This window comes from Lissotriton helveticus, chromosome 7, assembly GCF_964261635.1.
Source record: "Lissotriton helveticus chromosome 7, aLisHel1.1, whole genome shotgun sequence".
NCBI classification, from domain to species: Eukaryota; Metazoa; Chordata; class Amphibia; order Caudata; family Salamandridae; genus Lissotriton; species Lissotriton helveticus.
Genome location: NC_136068.1, coordinates 972361556 through 972385320, shown reverse-complemented (window position 1 = coordinate 972385320; position 23765 = coordinate 972361556). Strand labels below are relative to the sequence as shown.

The 23765-nt window shown below is 46.2% G+C and overlaps 2 protein-coding genes across 6 annotated transcripts in view; one reads left to right on the top strand and one right to left on the bottom strand.

The window, feature by feature from the left end:
- The window catches only part of LOC144769461 (uncharacterized), a 31835-nt gene extending 19168 nt beyond the window's left edge, over window positions 1-12667 (bottom strand). Inside the window, exon 1 of the mRNA XM_078653571.1 lies at window positions 12561-12667. The gene's annotated coding sequence lies outside the window, so the exon portion shown is untranslated. The remainder of the gene's footprint in view (window positions 1-12560) is intronic.
- Window positions 12567-23765, top strand: part of LOC144769460 (zinc-binding protein A33-like) — a 33285-nt gene continuing 22086 nt past the window's right edge. The window contains exons 1-2 of one of the 5 annotated variants that reach the window (XM_078653568.1): window positions 12567-12732; window positions 18131-18196. Coding sequence is in view for 2 of the 5 variants with exons in the window: in XM_078653566.1 (XP_078509692.1) it covers window positions 18162-18207 (46 nt within the window). In the remaining 3 variants the exon portion in view is untranslated. Of the gene's footprint in view, window positions 12733-12923; window positions 13135-18130; window positions 18208-18856; window positions 18971-23765 lie in introns of those variants that run through there. The other 4 variants (XM_078653566.1, XM_078653567.1, XM_078653569.1 and 1 more) reach the window with 4 other exon arrangements.

Genomic DNA, 23765 nt, shown 5'->3' with positions numbered 1-23765 from the left:
TAACTGAAATGGTCTGAGAGCTATTGCACTTTGTGAGGGTGAGGTGTTGAGGGTGAGTGAGGGTGAGCGTGAGGGTGGGTGAGGGTGAGTGTGAGTGAGGGTGAGTGAGTGGTTGAGGGTGAGTGAGGGTGAGGGGTTGAGGGTGAGTGAGGGTGGGTGAGGGGTTGAGGTGAGTAAGGGTGAGTGAGGGTGAGTGAGGGTGAGTGAGGGTGAGTGAGGGTGAGGGGTTGAGGGTGAGTGAGGGTGAGGGTGGGTGAGGGTGAGTGAGGGTGAGGGGTTGAGGGTGAGTGAGGGTGAGGTGTTGAGGGTGAGTGAGGGTGAGGTGTTGAGGGTGAGTGAGGGTGAGGGGTTGAGGGTGAGTGAGGGTGAGGGTGAGGGTGAGGGGTTGAGGGTGGGTGAGGGTGAGGGAGGGTGAGGGGTTGAGGGTGAGTGAGGGTGAGGGGTTGAGGGTGAGTGAGGGTGAGGGTTGAGGGTGAGTGAGGGTGAGGCTGAGGGGTTGAGGGTGAGAGAGGGTGAGTGAGAGTGAGGGTGAGGCTGAGGGGTTGAGGGTGAGTGAGGGTGAGTGAGAGTGAGGGTGAGGCTGAGGGGTTGAGGGTGAGTGAGGGTGAGTGAGGGATTGAGGGTGAGAGAGGGTGAGTGAGAGTGAGGGTGAGGCTGAGGGGTTGAGGGTGAGTGAGGGTGAGTGAGAGTGAGGGTGAGGCTGAGGGGTTGAGGGTGAGTGAGGGTGAGTGAGGGGTTGAGGGTGAGGGGTTGAGGGTGAGTGAGGGTGAGGGGTTGAGGGTGAGTGAGGGTGAGTGGTTGAGGGTGAGGGGTTGAGGGTGAGTGAGGGTGAGTGAGGGTGAGTGAGGGTGAGTGAGGGTGAGTGAGGGTGGGTGAGGGTGAGTGAGGGTGGGTGAGGGTGAGTGAGGGTGAGTGAGGGTGGGTGAGTGAGGGTGAGTGAGGGTGAAGGGTTGAGGGTGAGGGTTAGTGAGGGTGAGTGAGGGTGAGGGATTGAGGGTGAGGGGTTGAGGGTGAGTGAGGGTGAGGGTGAGGGGTTGAGGGTGAGTGAGGGTGAGGGGTTGAGGGTGAGTGAGGGTGAGGGGTTGAGGGTGAGTGAGGGTGTTGGCTATTGTGCGCCGGGGTTTACACTACTTCAGTTAGGGCCGCACACTGCATGTCAGAGAAGAGAGAGAAGGGAAAGGGGGAGGAGAAATGCGACACGGCGGGCAGGGGAGGGGGCTGTGTTATCTCAGCAGAGTCGAATCAACAAACGGAACAGTGCACCGCCGTTAACATTGTAGAAGTGGACATCCAGAAAAAATACAGGGATGGTTGGAAAAGGTTAATTATCTCGTAGCCCACACGCTGGAGTCAGAGCAAAGTCTTCAATGTTTATCCAGGCGTACTTGACATTAACATACCGTATGATCCCCTTTTTAAAAAAAAATCCAGCCACAAAACAGCACATGGCGCTTATGATATATCAGTGGGTTGGAAACATTACCGGCGCGCTGGAGCGCCGCTGCGGCGCGCAGCGAAGCACTTGCCCCACTAGGTTTGGGGGAGAGATTGAAGCATTGGACAAGCTGTCAAAGATGCATTTTGGGAATGCTACAAAACGCGCAATTACCCAGCAGCTCACGGCTGCCAAGAGGCACTTCCGGAACTGAGCTCTGAAATGGGTTGGGGAATGAGAGGGGGTGAGGGGAGGGAGAGAGAGTGGGATTCGAAAGACAAAAGGGGGAGAAAAGACAGGGTAAGGGAAAAGAATAGGAGGAGAGGAGGGGAGAAAGAGACGAAAAGCGAGTGAATAAAAGGGTTTTTTTGTGACAAAGAGGGAAAGTGGTAGTAAAAGGAAGGAGGAGGGAATTTAAAGGGAGCGACAGGAGAGGGAATGGAGGGGTGAAAGGCAAATGGTGTACACGGTTTAAGGAGGATGGATTTGTTGCAAACTACAGTGGGAAGGAGGGGAGCCCGCAGAAGAGTTGGATGAGAGAAGAAATATGTCAAACAGCACAAAATGAAGGAGTCCAGAGTGGAGTGGTAAAGGAGAATAGAAAGGGATCGTGGGCAGGGGAGGGGGCGGAGCGGGGAGAGGGAACAGACGGAGCAAAGGCAGATAAGGGGAGGGGGGAGGAGAAATGCGACACGGCGGGCAGGGGAGGGGGCGGAGCGGGGAGAGGGAACAGACGGAGGGAAGGCAGATAAGGGGAGGGGGAGGAGAAATGCGACACGGCGGGCAGGGGAGGGGGCGGAGCGGGGGCCTACGTGTGTGATTAAAAAAAGATCAGAATAAACCATGTTTGTGGGCTGGGTCTGCATGGCACGTGTATGCTAAAAAAGACACGTGTACACTGTATATATAACCTGAATGTACCCAGACTTGCTACGAACAAGCAGGCTATATTTTAAGACCCCCATAGTCTGCTTTAGCAGCATGTGAGCACAGAGAGTACATGTGCACGCAATCGAAGATGAGTTACCTGTAGGGGTAGCAGGTACACAAGACACAGGAGAAGCCTTCACAAAATATCTGCTCGTGAGATCTACGTTTGTGCACAGCCACACAATCTATGCATTTGCACAAAGTAGGAGTAGTTTGCACATATGCAGACTGAGTCTAGTAGTGTATGAGCAGAGATAAAGTTAGCTGTAGCGTAGCAGGGGACTTGCTGGGCAGCAGATTAGGACTGTAGGTTGAGCCCGGCCAGAACTTGAAGCAAGGAGTTTGGCTGGGGTGGTGGGGTATTTAAACGCAAGGGCGGGACGCAACACCCTAGAGTCTTTCTCCTGGCAATGTTACAGAGTACAGGCGTTGCAGCTACAGTAGGCCTTGGGAGGGATGAAGGGTGAGAGGGTAGCAGAGATGTGTGGGACGGCTGGCAGGGCACGCAGGGAGGAGGGTCAGCGCGCATCACAGTGCCATCATATAGTCAGTCCTCCGCCCTCTAAGTGACTGCTGGTCGGTAGGTAGTTTGTGCAGGTGTGGCAGAGCGGACGGCCCCCTTCTGAAAAGGAGGAGGGGGGGCCCTCGGGCGGGAGCCAGGAAGGACACGTGGGTGATGATGCAGTCCCGTGAGGCTAGAGGCATAAGCAGCAGCACATAAACGTAGGTGGGGAGTGGGTTTAGTTGGGTAAAGAGTGATCTATAATTCCGCTGGGCGGTAGGTGTGGTGGGGCTGCACCCGAGGCTCAGCCCAGGTCCCATCTGTTGGCCAAGCCGCGGCACGCTCGAAGTGTATATGCCAGCAGGTCCTGTTTATGACCTGCTGGCTCGGTCTTGCGGGGGGGGGGGGGGGGGGGGGGGGAATGTTGGTGTGCGAGGCTTCCGTTTTAAACATGGCAGCACATTAAGGAAAGCCAAGCCTTCTAATCATTTCAAACGAAAATGCCAAGCGTATTCGTTCAGCATTATTAAATAAAAAAGCTTTACATTTCAGGTTTCAGTCTGCCTTTGACACGATCTCATTCATTTCACAAACTCGTATTAACAAGCAGAACACCTACCACTGGCCCGAGATGCAGCAATAAATTGTTCACTTCCGTTAACTTTGCTCTAGTGACATGAAGTGTGAGTGAGCGCACTTGTGGGATTTGTTTGGTTGCGGTTTTACACTGAAGTGACCTGCATCACCCTGTGATTGCTTCCAGGATTGTGCTGGATAGGATTTCAAAACGTTTAAAACCATTTCGTTTGCGTTCAGTTCTCAGCAGACCACCCGTCTTACATGGCTGCAGGACAGTAAGCTAAACAGGATCAAGTGTGTACAAATATCTCCGAATAGAAGGAGATGAGGACGGATAAGCAGAGGCCGGGAGAGAAAATAAAGACATTGAGGCGAGCGAGGTGGGAGGGAGGCTGATAGGCGTTTGGCTGCCAGGGGGGCGGAGAAGCAGATTGCAAGCTCGTAAATGCGAAGCGACATGGCAGGCAGGGGAGGGGGCGGAGCGGGGGTGTGGGAGGAGTGCGGGAACAGACAGAGTAGGAGGAGGAGAGTAGGGGAGGCACGGCCTAGCGGCCGTGCAATCAAGAAGTGAGGGGGCGGGAGAGTAGGCAAGGCAGGCCGCTGGGGGCATGTGCACGCGCTTTTAAGCTCAATGCGCATGCGCATTGAGCTTAAAAGTCACGGGCACTGCAAGGAATCGCCACGATTCCTTGCAAGTTGGATAAAGAGTGGATGAGCCCCTATAGTCTCGCTTGCTCGATGCGCATGCGCATCGACAGGCGAGACCTAAAAAGGTGCGCCCAGAAGCCTCTATCTCGGACTCACCCATCAAAGCCAAGGCTGATCTTTCCGGCACCCTTGACATGATTCTAAAAAAGTTGGCGGACGTGCATGACCTATCCAAATCTACAAAATGCAACACCGATACGATGCAGCTCGAGCTCACCGCAATTAGAGCGGACATGAATGCTATGAATCTGCGGCTAAATGAAGCTGAGCAACGAATTAGTGACAATGAGGACAAGGCATCAAGTAGCGCTAAACAGATTCAACACCTGGAATCCACCACCAGAGACCTCAGACGCCAGACCACCGAATTGGAAGATCGAAATCGGCAATATACGCATCTTTGGGGTGCCCGAAAACTCAGAAAAAGATGCGGAATCTTGTGTGTCCTTCACTGGGATCAAGTTCCGACATGGTCTGGAGTTGGATAGAGCCCATAGGATACCGACCTTCTCACACCAAACATCAAGAGGTCCCTGACCCCTCATATGCAAACCTCTACGGTACCAGCACACGGAAGCCATCTTACAGTATGCAAGAAAAAAAAACATATTATCTGGGAAGGAAACCGCATTATCTTTACGCAGGACTACTCCAAGGAGACGGTGGAGCTGAGAAAGGGGTTCCTATCACTGCGAGAGCAGCTATGAGCTAAAAGCATCCAATTCTCCTTTGCAGGTCCAGCGAAATTCAGGATCGTCGACCGCGGGCGAACACACTTTTTCTCCAGCCCACATGACTTGGTAAGCTACCTCGACGCCTCTACGCCACAAGATATGGATCTCTCTGGAGGAGCCTCCAACAAAAGGAAAACAGAGTCTCACGACACGGAAAATCAAGGTCAATAAAGTTCCAGTTGATCACGAGGATCATGCTCCTCATGGACTGTAAGCCAGAAGGAACATCTTCAGTACATCCGCACGACTAAGTATCAGACGTCTAGTATGTTACCTTGTCTGAAGTACCTACATCTTCGCAAAAAGGGACATTTCCAGTGCGCCCATATGCTAAGTATCAGTTTATGATATCAGTTTATTGATAAAATGTATTACCGTTGTGCCTAACGTTACCTATCCTGCTAGTAATGCCGGCTCTGTTTACTCAACCCATGCAGTCAACTGTCTGTGGGGCCTGGGATACTTTGACAATCTCGATAAAGGGAATATCTAATTGTCAATCTCCCTCTAGCGAAGCCCTATACACTTAAGAACACTTAAGAACTGAAGGTTTCCCCGTTTTCACTTATACGTAGATCTTAACTTCGCATATTGAGCTCCTAAGAAGGGACTATTGTTAGAGCATCCAATGCCTAGACCTTCTAGATGACAAATGGTTGTATTCACCTTTATCTAAATCTGTAATAGAGTCGCAGCTATGACGCCTTTACCTTACAGTTATGTTTTGAATATTGTGATTGTTTAGCGATTCACTAAGTACAGTTAACTTCGAATATCCAAAATGGAGAGGTATTTAGTGACCACACTGTTCCAATTACTTCTATTGTTACTCCTGTGTTGAGCTTAGACAGTGCTGCCGTCGCAGCTCTTAAGTTCGAGTTCTAGAGGGGGGAGGAATGGGTGGGCGGGGGACAGGGTTGGAGAATTGGGGGGTTGGGGGTTGGACTGGGAAGAGGGAGGGAAGGGGGTTCGACAAAAGGTTGGTACATTTGGATGTTTCAATATTGCTCTATTGTGCTATGCTCTTTTCTCTTTTCTTTTCTCTTCATACATTTCTCTTTCTTTCTTACTCTACACTCTCCATGACCACCAGGGTTTATTACCTGACATGGTATCCACTCCACCTATCCTACCAGCGGATACAGAAGCAAAAGCACATGACTCAGATGCCTTCGAGGGGCCTACCCAGCCCACTAGTGCAGGTCGTCATATTTATGCCTCTAATGGGGTCCCCCGATTGCGGTCTCAGGGCTCACAATCTGCACCTTATCCCCTACCACACCATTAGCTATCATGATTCCAGATAGGGACTTAGCAGCTAGCCTAAATATAGTGTCGCTAAACGTTAAGGGACTCAATCATCCTGTTAAATGCAAAAAAATTCTAGTTTATCTTGTTAAAACTAAAGGTGATATAATTCTCCTACAGGAGACTAAGCTTTCTCAGGAGGATGCAGAGTTCTTTAAACAACATTGGACCTCTCACACGCTATGCTCCCCAGCTGTCCACCAAAAAGGAGGGGTGATCACGCTTATTTCCAAAAAATCAAACTTAGCCCTGATCTCTCACTCCAATGATAATGAGGGCAGACTAAGCATAGCTCACCTTCAAAGAGATGAGGACCATATACACTTAGTGAACATCTATGGGCCTAATACAGATATCCCTGAATTCTGGGAACACGTCTCAAAAGAACTGGAGAACATCCCCCAGGATGAACTCTTGGTGGTGGGCGGGGACTTCAACCTTCCACTAGATCCCCTATTGGACAGGCAGTCTAAATGTATGTACCACCCGTCATGCTCTCATGAGGCACTGTTAAGACTTTGTTCTAAATTCCACCTGCACGACTCGTGGCGACTCCAGCACCCTGACGGTTGAGACTACACCTTTTACTCCACACCACACAATTCTTACTCGAGAATAGATTACTTATTAGTCTCAAAACCCTTTACACACCTTATTGACGAAACTGGTATTGCCCCAATCTTGGTTTCGGACCATTCCTGTATCCACATGAAACTAGCAGGCTCCCACTCCCTTACTCCCCCGAAGCGGTGGCGGCTCAATGAAGAGATCCTACTGATCCCTGAAAACAAAAGACTGATAGAACTCACCATAAAAGAATACTTTGAACTAAACTCCCGACCAGAATCAGATATATCAACAGTCTGGGATGCCTTTAAGGCCACAATAAGAGGTACACTCATAGGAATCAGGGCTCGCATGAACAAAGACCTAAACTCTGAATTAAACTCCCTAGAAAAAGAAATCAAACAATTGGAGACTTACCACACTTCAAATTTGAAAGATAGGCCTACTATTGACCGCCTGACTAATCTGAAATATAAATACAACGCCATCCTAAGTAAACGCGCAGGTGTATGGATCAATAAATTTAAAGCGCAGAAACTCTGCGAGGGTAACAAGGCCGGGAAACTCCTGGCGTCCTATCTTAAGCATAAGAGGAAACAATTCCACATCACCTCTATTAAGGATCAGGCCAATACCAGCCATACCAAACAGAAGGCTATCCTTCGCACCTTCCAATCCTTCTATAAGGATCTCTATAAGAACAAAAAACAATTTAACCTGGACGAATGCACTAAATATTTAAATTCAATCCATTTACCTCGTGTATCGGAGGAAGACAAAAATAAATTAGGGGCCCCGTTCACACTCAAGGAAATTTCGACCGCGATCAAAACACTAAAGACTAATAAGGCGCCAGGGCCAGACGGCTTTCTGGCTAATTTTTATAAGGCTTTTGAAGACCATCTCAATCCTGTACTCCTTAACCTGTTCCTATCTTTTTCGCGAAAAGGCAGTGTCACCCCCACGATGAGTGAAGCAACGATAATAGTTATACCAAAAGACGGGAAGGACCCTATGATACCAAAAAACTATAGACCAATCTCCCTCATAAACTTAGATTGTAAAATGTATGCAAAAACATTAGCCTGCCGACTAAATTCCATCTTGCCAACCTTAATCAGTAACTCTCAAGTGGGATTCTTAAAGCACCGACCATCAAATGATAACACGAGACTCCTTTGTCATGTGCTGGAAAAATCAAAAATTTCAGACGCCCCCGCGGTAGCAATTACACTTGACGCGGGAAAGGCTTTCGATCGAGTGTCGTGGCCTTTTCTGCGCCAATGCATGCAAGTTTTTAACCTGGGAGACGTGTATATTGATATGGTCATGGCGCTATACTCCCGCCCATCAGCAAGAATCGCCATAAACACTTCCCTTTCTGAACCCTTTCAGCTTGAACAGGGGACTAGGCAGGGTGCCCCCTATCGCCCGCTATATTCCTACTGGCCTTGGAGCCACTCCTCTGTGAAATAAAAAAGAATAGTGATGTTAGTGGGATTACATTCGGTGACGAGAGAATAAAACTTGCGGCTTACGCAGACGACATCTTGGTGGTCACGTAACAGCCAGATATCTCTATAGCCGCACTGATGAAATCTATTGACTCCTACTCCCTACACTCGGGTTATACGTTGAATCGGGACAAATCCGAAGTTAAACCTCTAAACATCTTCACCAATAGAGAGGTGTTAGGCACATCTGGACTCTGTTGGCAAACCAATTACATAAAATATCTGGGGATCGAATTCGGTAGCTCCACCATTGAGACTCTCAAACACAATGAATCCTTAACCCTCGAGAAAATTAAAAAGCAGCTAGATGGTTGGTCGCCTAGATTTATTACTTGGTGGGGCAGACTGGAGACCATCAAGATGATGATTGCGCCGCTGGTGAACTACCTTGTCACTATGCTCCCACTGATGTTATCCCCAGAGTTTCACCGTAAACTGGACAAGTCCCTTACTAACTTCATTTGGAAAGGAAAAAAGGCAAGAATTAGCCTTCAGAAATTTGGCTGGATAAATCCCTGGGGGGTGTCATCCTCCCGGACTTTCAAAGGTACCAATTAGCCTTCTTAGACAAACAAGGATCCTATTGGCTATCCCCCCCTGTGGGCTACTCACCTGTGTGGCTGGATATAGAAAAAGCCCTCCTGTGAGATATTCCTCCCATCTCGGTCCTATCAATGAGGGTGAACCAAATCCATTGCTCGAAATCCCTATTTATTAATACTAAGCTGGCCCTACTTAAAATTGATAAACTGCTCGACACTACAATAAGACACTCTAGATGGGAATCGACCGCGAAAAACCCTACCATCAAATATAAAAGTAAGTCACTGTAACCAATCCTGGATTCAGAGTGGCATCCTCTTCCCTCACCAACTATACGATGGTGCCTACCCCCTTTCTTTTGCAGGAATCCAGTCAAAATTTGGGATCAATGACTCTGATTTTTATATATTCCTGAACATAAAAACAGCCATTATAAAAGTGGGATTGTCCCCCAGACCCCCAGCCCTTCTCACATACTTCTCCAGCCTAAATAGGTTAGGGCACCAAGTCTCAAGGATGTATAAACTGCTAAGCCCACAGTCCTCCAGACTGAATGGAAGCTCCACACAGTTTTGGTCCTCGCTCGCTTCTTTTCCCATCTCTGAGTCGAAGTGGTCCACCACATGGAAATCATGCATGAGCCATAAAATAAGCCCTACCTTATCACAAACCAAATTCTGGCTCATGCACAGGGTTTTCTGGACGCCCGCTCGCCTCTTTGCCCATAAAATCAGCCCCGACGCCTTCTGCTGGAATTGCAAGCGGGCGGAGGGAGACTTAGACTATCTCATCCTCCAATGTGACTGCGTCTCAGCATACTGGGACAGAGTATTTGGTTTTATCCGCAGAGTATTCAATATCTTGCCCCCCAAGGAACTCCCTTACCTTGTCTTCGGTTTTGTTAAGGAAACACAGCTTCCTGAACCGGATAGAGTCCTACTAGATTTACTGCTCATGGCGGCGGTTAAGGTGATACTAAACAACTGGAAAGACACCAAAAAGGCTAGTTATGCTTGTTGGTTGAACTGGGTGATTAACCTCCGAGGGGCAGACAACATTACTCTCCAAAACACGTCCTGGCGGCCCGCACGAAGGAAAATGTGGAACACGCTTGATGACTATTTCAGCGACCATAAACCTCCGTGAACTCGTCAGGGTCCCTGGACACTCACACTTTGATATCCCATCTCGAGTCATGCTGAATTGTCAGATCCTTTTTTGATATACCATGGCACTATATCATGGCGCACCGTCCTTTCTTTCCTTTCTTTGCTCTTCTTCTCTTTCTCTATCCTTCCCTTCTCTTCCTTCTCCTTTCTCTTAGGCCTTCGCCTCAGTAAGGCCTAGTAACGATAGATGTGGTACTCAGATAGGGCCCGGACACATATGAAGTAACAATGTCCACCATATTTACCCCATTGTTATGTGTCTTGATCACCAGGTTCTTAATACTATGATTTACCTATGTTTCGAATGTATCTTTAACTTCACACGGAGTGTATGCACATAGTATCTTGATTGTACTGAAATACCCAATAAAACTTTTTTGAAATAAAAAAAATATATACTTTTTTCTAATAGGGTCGTTCAGTTGTACTTAATGTCTTAATGGTTATATATATGGTAACAAAAATGCTTATAACACTTTTTTATTATAACTTTTCAACATGCTGTAAAGCAGCCATACTGCCCTACAACAGCTTAAAGACATTGGGAAAGCCAACAGCTCTGATAAACACTTAAAAGGTCCCAAAGGTGAGACCTACTGGCTATGTCAATGCTTGTCTTATACAGCTGTTTGTGAATTGGCTAATGGTACTGTGCCTGTCAAAGTCTATAGGTCTGGGTCTGGCTTTAATGTGCCAAGGCATTAAAAAAGCAGTTGTGTGGGCCTTTCTTTACATGCCTTTGTTTGAACGCCACATTTAAGTCAGGCTCATTGGCTTCCCACACTGGCAATCATGGTCAGCTTCACAAACTGCCTACAAGTGCTAGTTTCTCACAATGCAATGAGGTACTGCATTGTTGTTACACTGGGCTCCAGTACCAGCTTTCCAAACTGCAAAAAATGGCCACCTTCTCCCACTTCCCACCAATACCACATGCCAACCTTGTAAGCTAGTACTAGCCTGTCACACTACCCACCAGAGTGAGCTTCTTATACTTCCCAACAGTGGGGGCTTCTCTCACTGCCCACCAAAGTTAGCATCCCATACTATGCACAAGTGCCACATTCTCCCATTGATATCGTGAGCAAGCTTCTCTCATTGCCCTCAAGTGTTTGCTCCACAGACTGATCAGCACTGTAAGCATCACACACACTGCCAATAAGCAGGAATGGAAACTGCTCAGGAAGAGTGAAGGAAGGTACAGATTCAATGCCCGCTCGGTCTCTGGCGTGGCGTCTGTGAAGACACAAGATGAGCAATATTTTGGGAACTGTGATATGTGTTTATTAGAACCAAAAAGATACATGCCAACTTTTTAGAACAGGATAGTGGGAGCTTTTCCACAAAAAAAAATCAGAGGAATGTATTTTCCTCATTGACATCTATTGAAGCAGAGGGAATTTTAGGCAAGAGGCAGCTAACATAAAGTCTTTTTTTTTGCTTCAAATTCAGGAGTCTCCCAACTAAATCAGGTCTGTTGGTATGTATGATTAAAGCACTCTACATACTTTATTCCAGGTGAAACGTATTTCTCCTTATGGTTATTTTCACTGACTTAGCACATATGCACGGTATTTTTTATGTTTTATTAGGACATTTAAAATTGAAGTTAATCATTCTCAGAGACTATTTCAAGTGATGCTGCAAAGAATACAGTAGAAGCCGCAGTTACGGATGAACAAAAAGGTAAAGTTGGCGCCGGCCTATGGGCCCCTCTCTTTTTAAGGGACCCGCGACAACGGATCAAAATAATATTGATTTGATCTTGAAAGAAAATTACAATCAAGCTTTCTGAATCGCTTAACCGCAGCGGCAATTCCGCCACGGTGCGGCGGTTCAGCGAAGTGGGCGGGGCCGCGTCGGCCAACGGACGTGCGCAGCACTACGAAGGTAGTGCGCGCGACGGCCGTTGGCCAAAAGCACGCAAGGGGTTAAATTGTTTCCAAAAGATAGAAAAAAGGAATCAACTCAAAGTAAGGAAAACTTTACATTAAAGACTCCACTGAATATGATGCCTTGCAAAAGGTAGACTTCCAGGATATCCTGAAAGATTTCACCACAAACAAATTGAGGAAAGTAAATATTTTTAAGTGTTGTCGGTTTATCAAAAAAAATGTTTAATTACATTAATAATTGTTAATGTTTAGATTTGTGAAATAAAATTGGTTAATTAAAATTGTTGGTTGGTCAAATTAAAATTGCATTAGGAGATAATTTGAGAGGGTATAGGGGCAACATTTTGACTGACTAGGAGCACAGGGTTTAATTCGGCCCTGGGAACCCATGGGCCACAGGTTTAGATCTGACATCGATTAAAAAAGCAACATTTAGTTGAGCAATTCAGTTACTGCAGTGCAAGTGATTAACATTATCATCTTCCTAGTTTCGTTTCTCGCCGAGAAACAGCTTCCTATCACATAAACAGAACTTATTTCTCTGGTTCTTTTTCAGTGCAAGTTATTTCGAGGTCAGGGTGTTCAGCCTGCCATGTGACTACAGTCTGTGTACGCGGCACCGAGTGGCCCAACCTGAGGACTCGCAGCCTGATTGGATGTTGCAGATGCCACTCACCAGTCTTTCTGAGTTGGTTGGAAACTGCAAGTTGTTATTATCTGTAAAGCGAAAGGAACGGATGAGAAAGGCCACCAGGGAGGTGGAAATTACCTCCTCGCCGAGTGTGACCTACATCGGGACACGGGAGCAGAGAGACCCGAGAAGGGGGAGGTCGTCTCGATCAAAACAGGTAAAACACGCGCGCGCCAGTGTGCCGCCTCCCTCACACTCCCAATTCTCTAATCTTGTCACCCTGTTTCTTCGGGTCGGGTGTTGCGTTGGCTTCCCGTGCCGTTAGAGGTGGGGGTCATAGTTCATTCCCGTAAGCAAGTGTACCCCCCCCCCCCCCTCCGGCAGTGGGTGGGCCCGCGGGGCCAGAAATAGAGGTGGGTAGGACGACGGTTGCTCTTCCTCGGGTGCGTCTGAGCCTGCACGCGCACAGCGGCTCCCTTGCAGCTCACGCGCTCACCTGGGATTAGGGGCACAGTGACAAACTGGTTCAGTGTCATGAGGGTGACCGTCGGGCGACCATAGCTGCCCACCGACAGCACCCTGCATGCTGGGACTTGGAGTTTCACCGTTCCTGTTAGCGGTACGTGCCTGCACACCTCATCTTTTTTGGCTGAAATATCAGTATTAGCTACACTAAAGCTCGTGGTTGAGCTGGAGGATCGGCAGCGACAGCTGCTGAGGTCTCCTGTTCTCAGGTCCAAGCGAGAGAAGTTATTCATGTCCAGGATTGATCCGTGCCAGATTGTCAAGATACTAATTTGAGATGATTTTCCATACAATGCATCTAACGTGAACATGCGTGGATAGGGGCTGATCAAGTTTGTTGAATGGGTTACTTCATCACAACGTTCACCTTTTTACAAGTGCCATAGGCTACAATGCCCTTCAAATAAGGCAGACTGGTTATGGTCACGTTTGTGCTTGAATCCGGGCTTCCTAGCCCTACACTGTACACTCATGTAGATGTAAGCGCACAGTTGCAATCATGTTACGTTATTGGCACTCTGAAGCAGTTTGAGCTCCTGAATGCTTAAGCGACAAATGAAAACATCAGTTATGCATAAGTATTTAGGCCCTCATTCCAGACCAGCAGAAATCCTGCTTTAGCCACAAACTCATGTTTGTTCCTGAATCTCGATTATAATTTTGCCATAAATGGTGCCGCCCAAGTTGTTTGTTTAGTCAATTTGTGCCAAGTGAAACCATGTGCAACTGGGTAAAACTTGCGCATTTAGCATTAACTCTTATCCCGAGATTCAAAACTTGAAATTATGTTGTGATTGAGAATCGAGTAATTACGGCTCCAGAATTTGAGAGGACAAAGAACCTCTGAATGTGATTTTCCCCGGTTGTAAATCAATTGACTTCGAAGTGCAAAGTGAAAACATTCTGAAACCTAATGTTACCTTGGTTAGCAGAATTAAAATGTTTACCTTTCACTGTCTCTGAGTTAGTGGTAGAACTGCTTGTATTTTTTTAAGGTAATGTTTGTGTGTTTTAAAAGTGAGGGATTACTATGGATTACACGTTGTTTTAGGAACAGATATCCAAATAAATAAATCAAGCTAATTTGAAGTGGTTTTCTTGGTCTTCACAGATGTCAGGATTTTTTCCTCCCTGAGCCCCTGCCATCCAAAGCAAATATCTGGGTGTTCCATTTCATAGGGTCAGCACTGCTCAAAGCATCATGCTTATGCTTTGTGGAGTTGCTGTAACCCTCCTGTGGTACAAGGTGCAATCCTATTATCCTTTCCTAGGCATGTTGTGAGGGAGTGTTAACCAGCTGCGGCTCCTTGCCGCACTGCTTTAAAGTAGCGCAAAGGAAAAATAAAATGATAACTGAACGTTATCACGTTATTTTTAGTATTGCAGTTGCAGCCAGGTTGGTTAGGGCTGGTTGGGTTCCTTTGACATTGAGGGAAGAGGAGTGTGGTTGCTGCACTCTAAGTGCACATGGTGGTTTGGCCGGCCCCCTCGAGCTGGCAAAACCATCATGCGCACTTTGCATGTTCTCCACCGGCTGTATTGCAAAGCATGGTGGGTAACATATACAGGCTCACAGTCCCTCTCTAAGCACCGAGCCATAGCACTCAGACTAATCACGACGCTGCTGTAAGACAGCATTGTGATTGGTCAGTGGAGTTTGGGAGCTTGGGTGCTTCCTGGTTCTTGCATCAGAGAAGAGGCAGCGGCTGGCGACGGCGACCTTCAGGTACAGTTTTTGTTTTTTTCCCGTAACTCCCACTGCCACTGTTCACTACCAGCTGCCACTGGTGTTCACACCCAGCCCCATGTCCACAGAACACCATGTTTCATTTGCAATCTTAATCTGTTCTGGGAGTTGTAGTCATGGGTTGTTCCATTCAAACAGCTCGTCTGACAGACCTGATAACAATGTTTTGCAACACCAAAGTCCAAGCCTGGATACCTCATGCTCTGATGCCAAGTGTTACATCGATATAAGGAATTCATCCAAAATGTCCTTGATTCTGAAGCAGTGTAGTCCTCTAGTTACGCACTGTCAGACGAGTAGGCAACACCTCGTGGAAAGGACGGATTCGCCATCTGCTTTACCAGACTGGTTGTTGGTATTGGCATGTACGCGGCAGCAGTAGCCCCAAAGTGGTGGTTCTGCTACTGGTGGATTTCTCCACGTGTGGTACTGGATGTTGGGATGAGCGTTTGGAGGAAGGATTACTGATGATCAGAGACATCACATAGCTCAAGGGTAAAGTGTCAAGTCCTTCCTTTTCTTTTCATGCAGCTTCCATACACAGGCAACACCATCATCCTGTGACAGTGGATGTGGTTAGCATTCTGTGCAATCTTAACCTCTGTGGCCACCTTCCAAGTTTTTATTGCTAGAGCTTCTGTGTTCAAATGGGGGTTCAACCATTTCCTATGACATCATTTCCTGTTCTATTCACAAATAAGGGGGTTTGGATTTAAAAAAGATGTTGCAAGGTTTTTTGATTCCCCTTTTTAGGTCTCGCATAGCGTTGCGCATTTTGCGATACTCTTGTGATGAAGGTGATTTCAGAATGGGGCTTTAAGCCCCACCCCTCATTTCCAGTGGCTGGCGGCACCGTTTCTGGTAAACGGTGGCCTGCCATTGGAAATGAGCTTTCTGGGTTGCCTCCCTTGGCTTTTTGGTCCGGCCACCCGGACTGTCTGTCGCAAATGAATTCTTATCTTTATGGGTACCATCTGTTTTTTCCAGCACGGTAAACACGGGGCTGAGTGGAAACAGATGGCGAGCGCTTGTTTTTTCTTGTCATTGACTCCGGTTTGGACTCGTATCTTGTTGTTGGTTCAGATTTGGACTTGTTGTTTTTTTCTGGGTACCGGCGGGATGAGGACGAACGCGGTGCTGCGCTCCCCACAGCACCCTGAAGCCTTCCAGCTGTAAGCGTCAGCGGAACACAATCAATGCTGCTTTCACCAAAGCAGGCAGCACTCTGTGTTTTTCTATAAATGATCATTTCCCTGCTGCGCTGTGTCCCCTCGAATGCGCGCTGTTTGCTCACCTCTGGCACCCGGCAGCCAGCAGCATAAAACCAGCACAATTAGTATCCTCTGCCCCGAGTGCCACTCTGGGCACTCGGCTTGCAAACAAGGTGGGCACCTCTGACTAAAAGATGGCTTAGCTTAATGAGTGGGGGCTGTGGGGGCCATTGCGTGGGCTCGGGGACCCCGGCCTGGCTCCAGGCATGGCCGCCTGCCTACCTTAGAGGCGCCTCGCTGAACGTCTACAAATGCTCACGTTTGAACGTGCATCCCCTCTCTGCCAGCCTGGACCATTCTTACACCGGTTTAGCTGGACGTTGCCAGAGTTCCTCTCTGGAGGCCGCCATGTCTGTTGTGAAGCCAGGAATTGTCCAACAGGGAGAGCTGGGCCGAGGCCGGGTTAGTCGTATGTCAGGCCCCTAGAGGTGCCTGCTTCTTCAACCGTCACAGGTGCACACCTGACACGGACCCCTCTCTGCTCCTTGATCACCCATGTCTGGAAATGTAAAGCTTGCACACAGCGGGTCTGTTCTGTTTCTCTGGATGTTGTTGTGTAGTGTTGCTGTGTGTGAAGAACCTCTCTCCTGTTGTGTGTGTGTGGAGTTTAACTATGATATGGAGTTTGTCGTTGTGCAAAGTTTGCTCTTTTAGTGACTAGTTGTGGGGGTATGTCTATTAAGTAGGCCATGGCCCCCCTTATGTAGTGCTATTGTGTGTCTTCTTTCGAATGTTTTGTATTTTTTGAGTGGATGCTCTCTTTGTTGTGTGGTGTTTCTAAGTGTTACAAAAGGGGGTGGTGATGGACGGAGCATCTGAACCAATCAAACACTCACACCCAGTCAACAGATCTGGGTTTAATCCATCACCGTTATTTAGCCCACTCTGCCACCCCAGTTCAGACATGGCCATATGCAAATCAGTCTGACCCTGTGCCTCATGGGAACAGTCCAGTCCGAACTGCTAAGCCATGCCTTCCCTGGACAGGAAACAAGCTTCGTAGGCCCGGATTCTGGCATTCCAGCCCACTCGACTTCATGCGCCTTTTTTCCTTTTTGGAAAAAAGGCGCATGGAGTCGAGTGGGGACAAAAAACTAACAGAGTGAAACAAAGAAGAGGAGTAAAAGGATGAATGAAACAAATCAAAAGTGGTTTACAAGGAATTAATTATTGCCAATGTGGCATATTTCGCAGTGCGTTTGGTTTGGGGCATAGACACGCCCCAATTCTCAGTGATGTCAATCTTCAAAAGTGTCAATTGGGCAAGGCACTTTCACCAAGCTGCACGCATACCAGATTACTTGTGTACAAGCTAAAACAAGAGATGGTGTAAATAGTGTGCATCCCTCCTCCATGACTGTTTACTTTATTCACTAGCACATCTCACATTTATATGAGACCGTCTATAAATTTCCCTTCATCAGCTCCACACAGAGTACTACCAATCCGAAATTAATGTAATAATTATTGTAAAATTTCAAAGCTACTAATTGTATATATGGACATAGCTATTTGAATGTACTCCTAGTACTGTCTTGCTTGCAATGCATTAAGGGTAGGATGGATTTACCATATCTTCTACAGGGTGCAGTACCATATGTGACCAAAAGAGGTCCGCAGTATGGTGCCTTGCTCACTATGGAACTATAGCAGCTTCACCTCGCTTTAGTTCTATAATTTCAGCTGCAACAGATCATGTGCAGCACTTAAAAAACCAAAGACAACTAGTCTCTGACAGTATAAATCATTCAAATGCCAGTATGAAAGAATGTGCTGGTAAGGCAAGATCGGCTTCTTCCTCTTTTGTTTCGGTTTACCTATATTCTCCTTTTCCATTTCATGTCATGAACTGTAGATCCCAATTTTTTTTGTGATTGTAAAGTTTTATTTATTTTCAAAGGAGGGGGCGGGCGGGAGGAGGGGAACAACAGCAGTCGCCTACATCCATTGGCCGGCGAGGAATAAACATTAAAGGAGGGCACAGGGAATAAAAAGAAGTGTGAAAAACAATTACAAAACATAATAAGACATGCATGTACATACTACTTTGGTTCTCGTTCATGCCCATTTAGGATCCCAACTAATCGTCAGTGGAAGCTGTTGATGCAAGACAGAGGATTCGTAAATATACTGAGCAGGTTAGTTCATGGTAAGTGTCGGAGAGGTGTTTAATACATGGTCCCCATCATTTTCTCAAAAGTGGGTAGGGTGTGGGTTAACTCAGCAGTTAATTTTTCGATGCTTAATATGTCCCAAAGTTTAGGTAGCCAGTCTGTGTGTGTTGGTACGGTACCCCATCTAGACAATAAAACTTGTTTTGCTGCGCAGAGTGCTAAAGTAATAGTCTTCCCTCCTATTAGAATGTAGTGGATATGTCTGAATATTGGATAGGCCTAGCAAAACATAACTAGGGAAGTTTGGAATCTCAGTGCAAAACATTTGGTTGATGCCATAGCAGATGGACAAGTGTGCCGGACTGATTGGAATGACACCAACATTGCCCATCTTTCCCTTCTGCCATTGGACCAGGTGGGCCGGAGTATGATACCAGTAGTGGGCTAGTTTTAGTAATGTTTCTTTGCCAGAAGCACTGGTAGCTGAAGGTCACAGTATTTTGGTCCATACCCTATTATTCCTCAGATCAGTCCAGCTCCTTTTCACTTTAATTTACCTTTTATTGGAACTTTCAACTTGTGTTTTTTAATACGTCTCTTACCCTCGTCTGCCTCTTGAACCACCTCCCATTACAGTAAAGCTCAACCGAGATTCGAGGTTCAAAATTTATAGGAAGTGCTGCATCCTGAAAGAAGAGCAGCCTGAGCCCTAAGAAGGCGAGGAACAGCCAGAAGGGAATGTGCATGTCACTCGTCCTCCCCCATTGCCATCTACAGCCTCACAGTGACCAAACAAAGGTAGATTAAAGGGTGAGGTATTGACATGGGTGGGCATCAAGTGATCAGGCGAGAGTACTCTGCCCTTAAACTCTGATTGGCTTGCCAGTAGGAAGTCCCACCTACATGTGATTTGCTCCATATCATTTTGTAACACATTTATTCTGTGTAATATGCCCAATGTGGTTTTACCCTGTGACTTTCCACCTGGGATTTGCTCCATGTCATTTGTCTTGTGTGATTCTGTTCCATATTGTTTTGCGCCATTCATGTTGTTCCATTAGATTTGCTATATATCATTTTACATCTTGTGATTTTTCCATGTGATTTACTACTCATTTTCTTCCTACCCCACTTTCTAATTATTGTTGCCCCCAACAAAAGCAACCATGGCAAATCTACAAAAAAAGTAAGACTGCCCTACCAGATCAGACGGTTGGACTTGGGAAACAAGTTTAGAGATAGTCTTCACTCCAGGGCTTTTCAAAATTACATGAAATATCAAAAACACAGATCCTTAATACAAATACTTAAAACTAGAATCAGTGATAAGTATCAAAGTCTCAAGTTGGGCACTATCAAAACAGGTCTTCTCTTTTCCACATACAACATACCCTGCTGAAAAGATAGCCTCTGCTCTTTGTTTTGTCTCTGCAAATATAAAAATCCTGTACAGGAACAAATTGAAGATAACTGTTTACGAAAATAAGGAATGTAACCTTCAAATATATCAATACATCAATTGGAAAATCATGATTGAGTCCTCCAAAATCAACCTATTTATCTGCACTACATTGTTTAATACTTGAAGGCTCTTAAAGCTTCTGCCACGACGAAAGACAATACTACTAATGTTAGAACTAATACCGGTGCTGTCAGTGAAACCGTCATCTCGCACTTCCTACTCCTAGTGGTTAATTTGTGAAAAAATAAGTGCTGGGGCTCTCGTCAGGAGGGAGCTTCCACCAGCACATTGCTCCTATTAGTGCCGTCTATAAGAGCATTAACTACTGACCATTAAATCCTACAAGTGGAAAGAGGATGTGGCGCAGCGGCCAGAGCTGCTGACTTTGGAGCTGGGGGAACCAGGTTTGAGTCTCGGCATAGGCTCAACGTCCTGTGATTCTGGGCAAATCACTTAATCTACCCATTCCTACAAAAAAATGTATTTGTCCTTAACTGGTGCTCGCGAAAATCGCTCCAATACCTTTGGGTCAAGTTCGCACTATAAGTGCTCTTGTTGAGTTAAGTGCTGGTGCAGAGCACTGGAAACCACTGACTCAAATTAAGCACTGCCTAATCCCCATTATACTCCATCATCACTTACTCACTTCTTAGGGTTTGGAACCAGTCATCTCAACACCAGTCTCAATCCAGAGCTAAAACTTGAAAATATCTCTCACCCAAAGTGTTAAAAACCGGAAAATGGCTGCTGTTTCAAGAAAGCAACTGGCTGATGGAATCCACTCTTAAGGTCGTGACTACCCCAATTCTCATGCAGATTGTCCCTTCACACCTATTACTACATTCCCAAACAGACCTTGTTCCTACCTCAAACCTATTCGGTTTCCACTCCAGTAAACTTCATGTCACTTATCAAAAAACATTCAAGTGCTCCAGAGCAATATCTCCCGTAAGAAAGAAAAAAAAACAGTTCCCCTATTCATTGACTTTCCCAGCACACCCACCCGTGAATCTGTTTGCACACACCTCATCCCAAGTTCCCACAAGCATCCCATTAATCAGGTAAATACACTTGCCACTTCACAACACTTTCCAAATCTGGGCACTTCGCCACATCATATCCCTAAAATCTTTAGAACCAGGCTACCAAAACAGAAACCAAGATCCGCCTGCCCTAACAATCACACAAATATCACATTGTCTCACCACAGAGCCATCCTTCACTCATCAGATCGGTGTTGGTCTCTTAAACTGTATGTCTGCTAATTCTAGCACCATATCAATATCTGCTGTCATACTGGACTATGGCTTTAATGTTGCGCTCACCCAATTCCTCCCTCTTCCAATGTTTCCTGGTTAAAACTGCAAACTAATGTTAAGTCTAAACATCATTTAGTGCCCACCTGGAAGCAAAAAGGTCTTCCTTGAAGACTTTCTTGAATACAGTATGGAGTAACTCATCTCTTGGTGTCACCACATTTTCAAAGGTAACTACAATTTCCAGTTGGGAAATGATCATGACACTCCATCATATACACTCAAATCCTTATCTGACAATAACCTGCCCCAACGTTGCATGTTCCCCACCCACGAAAAAAGGTGCCAAATGGATCTAATCTTTGCTAAGAAGGGCCTACTTCCACTTGTACATCCTCTTCAAGTGAAATAGTCAAATCACTTCCAAATCACTTCCCATATATCTACTCCAAAACTCCTCCTACATGCTGAACAGTTAACCAGATTAGTATACTCCGAAGACATAAAACACAAAGACAAGGAAGACCCTATCCTCCCGGATCCTTTCTGTCAAACTAACCTCATAGTCTGAGGTTAACACTTCCAAACTAGCAAAGCGATTTAACAATGTGCTTTTGGCTATTGAAGCCAGTCTAGTTTAACCCACCATGATAACAAAGCTTGTATTACTGAGGTGAACTAGATGTGAAAATATGCAAACCTGAGCACACACGAAAAGAAATTGAGAACATTTCTCACTTCTGCCTACCTCCCAAAATTCAAACTTTATGAACAAAGTCTATACCAAGGATAAAACTCCTTCCAGAGATCAAAACGTAATTGCTTTAACCCACCCAGAAGACTATTTCAGATCATTCAGCAGCAACCCAGAGAAGATGCCCTTCATCCCACTGCAAAATCCAAATGCAATGATGGAGCCACACCTTCTTAAACAAAATCATGAAGCAAAGGGATGATTGAGTCAAACAGTTACCTTCATCTGACACAAAAAAAAATAGTTTTAAGAAGAAAATCTATTTGACCCATCTGAAATGCCCCCCCCCCCCCCATATGATGAAAACTGCCATCACAAACAAAATACCGTCAACATTTGTTTTTATGCCCTCTCCACTCTCTGGCTCCAAATTATAAACTTCTTCCAAAACCAATGCTCTCACTATATTCCCTCAAAATAATCCCTTGTCCAGTTCAGACCAAGGTGTGTGTGCTTTAGAAAAAGAGACCATTTAAAGGCTTTTCTTTATTTTGAGATATTATGGAAAGATGTGTAGTCGACCAACTACACTACACCAGCAACAATCTGCTCTTGGGCAACTTCTAATCTGGTGAAGGTGTCACAGCATTGAAACCTCCATTTCCACAATTGTGGATAATGCTTTACGTGTCCTTAATGAAGACGTTCCTGCTTCCTAGTTCTTATTGATCTGTCTGCAGCCTTTGATGCTCTTGATCACAATACCCTCTTTAAAATTCCTATAGGCAGAGACATTTGAAGGCATGGGCAAAGCGGGCTCTGGCCCAGGGCCCCAGCCTTTCAGGCAGCCCCCTGATAACAGAGACAGCTCTGGTCTTGCCCTGGTAACGTTGAGTACATCTTAAACAGATTGTTTTAAATACAGTGTTTTCAAATTTACTTTTAATGTGATTGATGTGTGAGGGTCCATTACAGACGTTTTACAGAGAAATGTGTTTGTTTCATGCAACATCCATAAAAAAAAGTTTCTTTTAGATCAAAACGGGACCTCACTTTTGAGGATTGGGAGGATGTCACAGAAATTTTTTGCAGTAAAATTTGTGAGATGTTGCAGTTACAATATTAAAAAAACACCTCACAATCCCTGAAAATAAGATCAGGAATTTGGACCAGAATGCGTTTGCACCTCCAGTAACCTGGCTAAAGAGGGTATGAAAGAGCTGACATTGAATCATAAACTCAAAGCTGTTCCTAATAGAGGCCCCCAAATAAGTTTGGCCCAGGGCCCCCAAAATCCTTAAGATGTTCCTGCAAATAGACAGAATGGCTGTTAAAGAACTTGACTGTTTTAAGTCCTTTCTCCTTGACATCATCAAATAGAAAACTCTTTTTCTACTTCTGTCTCCAACAAAGGTTCCTCCACATCAATCACCTATAATTACTAGCCATTTTCCTAGCATTAAAGTCGTTCCAAAAACACATTCTGGGCAAGGCTGTCCTAGTCCGCACAGACAATATGACAGCAATGTATTACATACAGAAACAAGGCAGGGCACACTCCCTGCAACTCTCCAAACTAGCACAAAGCATGTGGAGATGGACTATTCCTAAAAACATTTTTCTCCTAGCCCAGCACGTTCCAGGAGTCCAGAACAGCATAGCAGATCTGTTAAGTCATCACAAGCAACATACTCACGAGTGGGAACTTCATCTGCAAGTTCTTCAACCATTTTTCCAGTTGTGGGGGCAGCCGGAGTTGGATCTCTTCGCCACACACGAAAACGCCAAATGCCCAAGCTTCGCCGCCAGGTATCCACAGCCATTGTCCAAAGGCAATGCGATATGCATGAATTGGTCAGGCAGATTTACGTACGCTTTTCCGCCTTTCCCACTCATTCCACTGGTGGTGCTCAAACTGCAGCAACACTCACTGACTCTCATGCTCCAACATGGGCCTGACAACCGTGGTACACCACATTACTGGAACTACCTGTAGTCCCGCACCAAAAACTACACCTCTCCCCACACCTCCTAACCCAGAGCCATGGAGAGATCCGACACCCAGATCCAGCACAGCTCAACCTAGCGATCTGGCTCCTGAAGTCCTAGAATTTGGTTACCTTAACCTTCCCCCTGACTGCATGAAGGTTATCAGAGAAGCTAGATGCCCCACCACTAGAG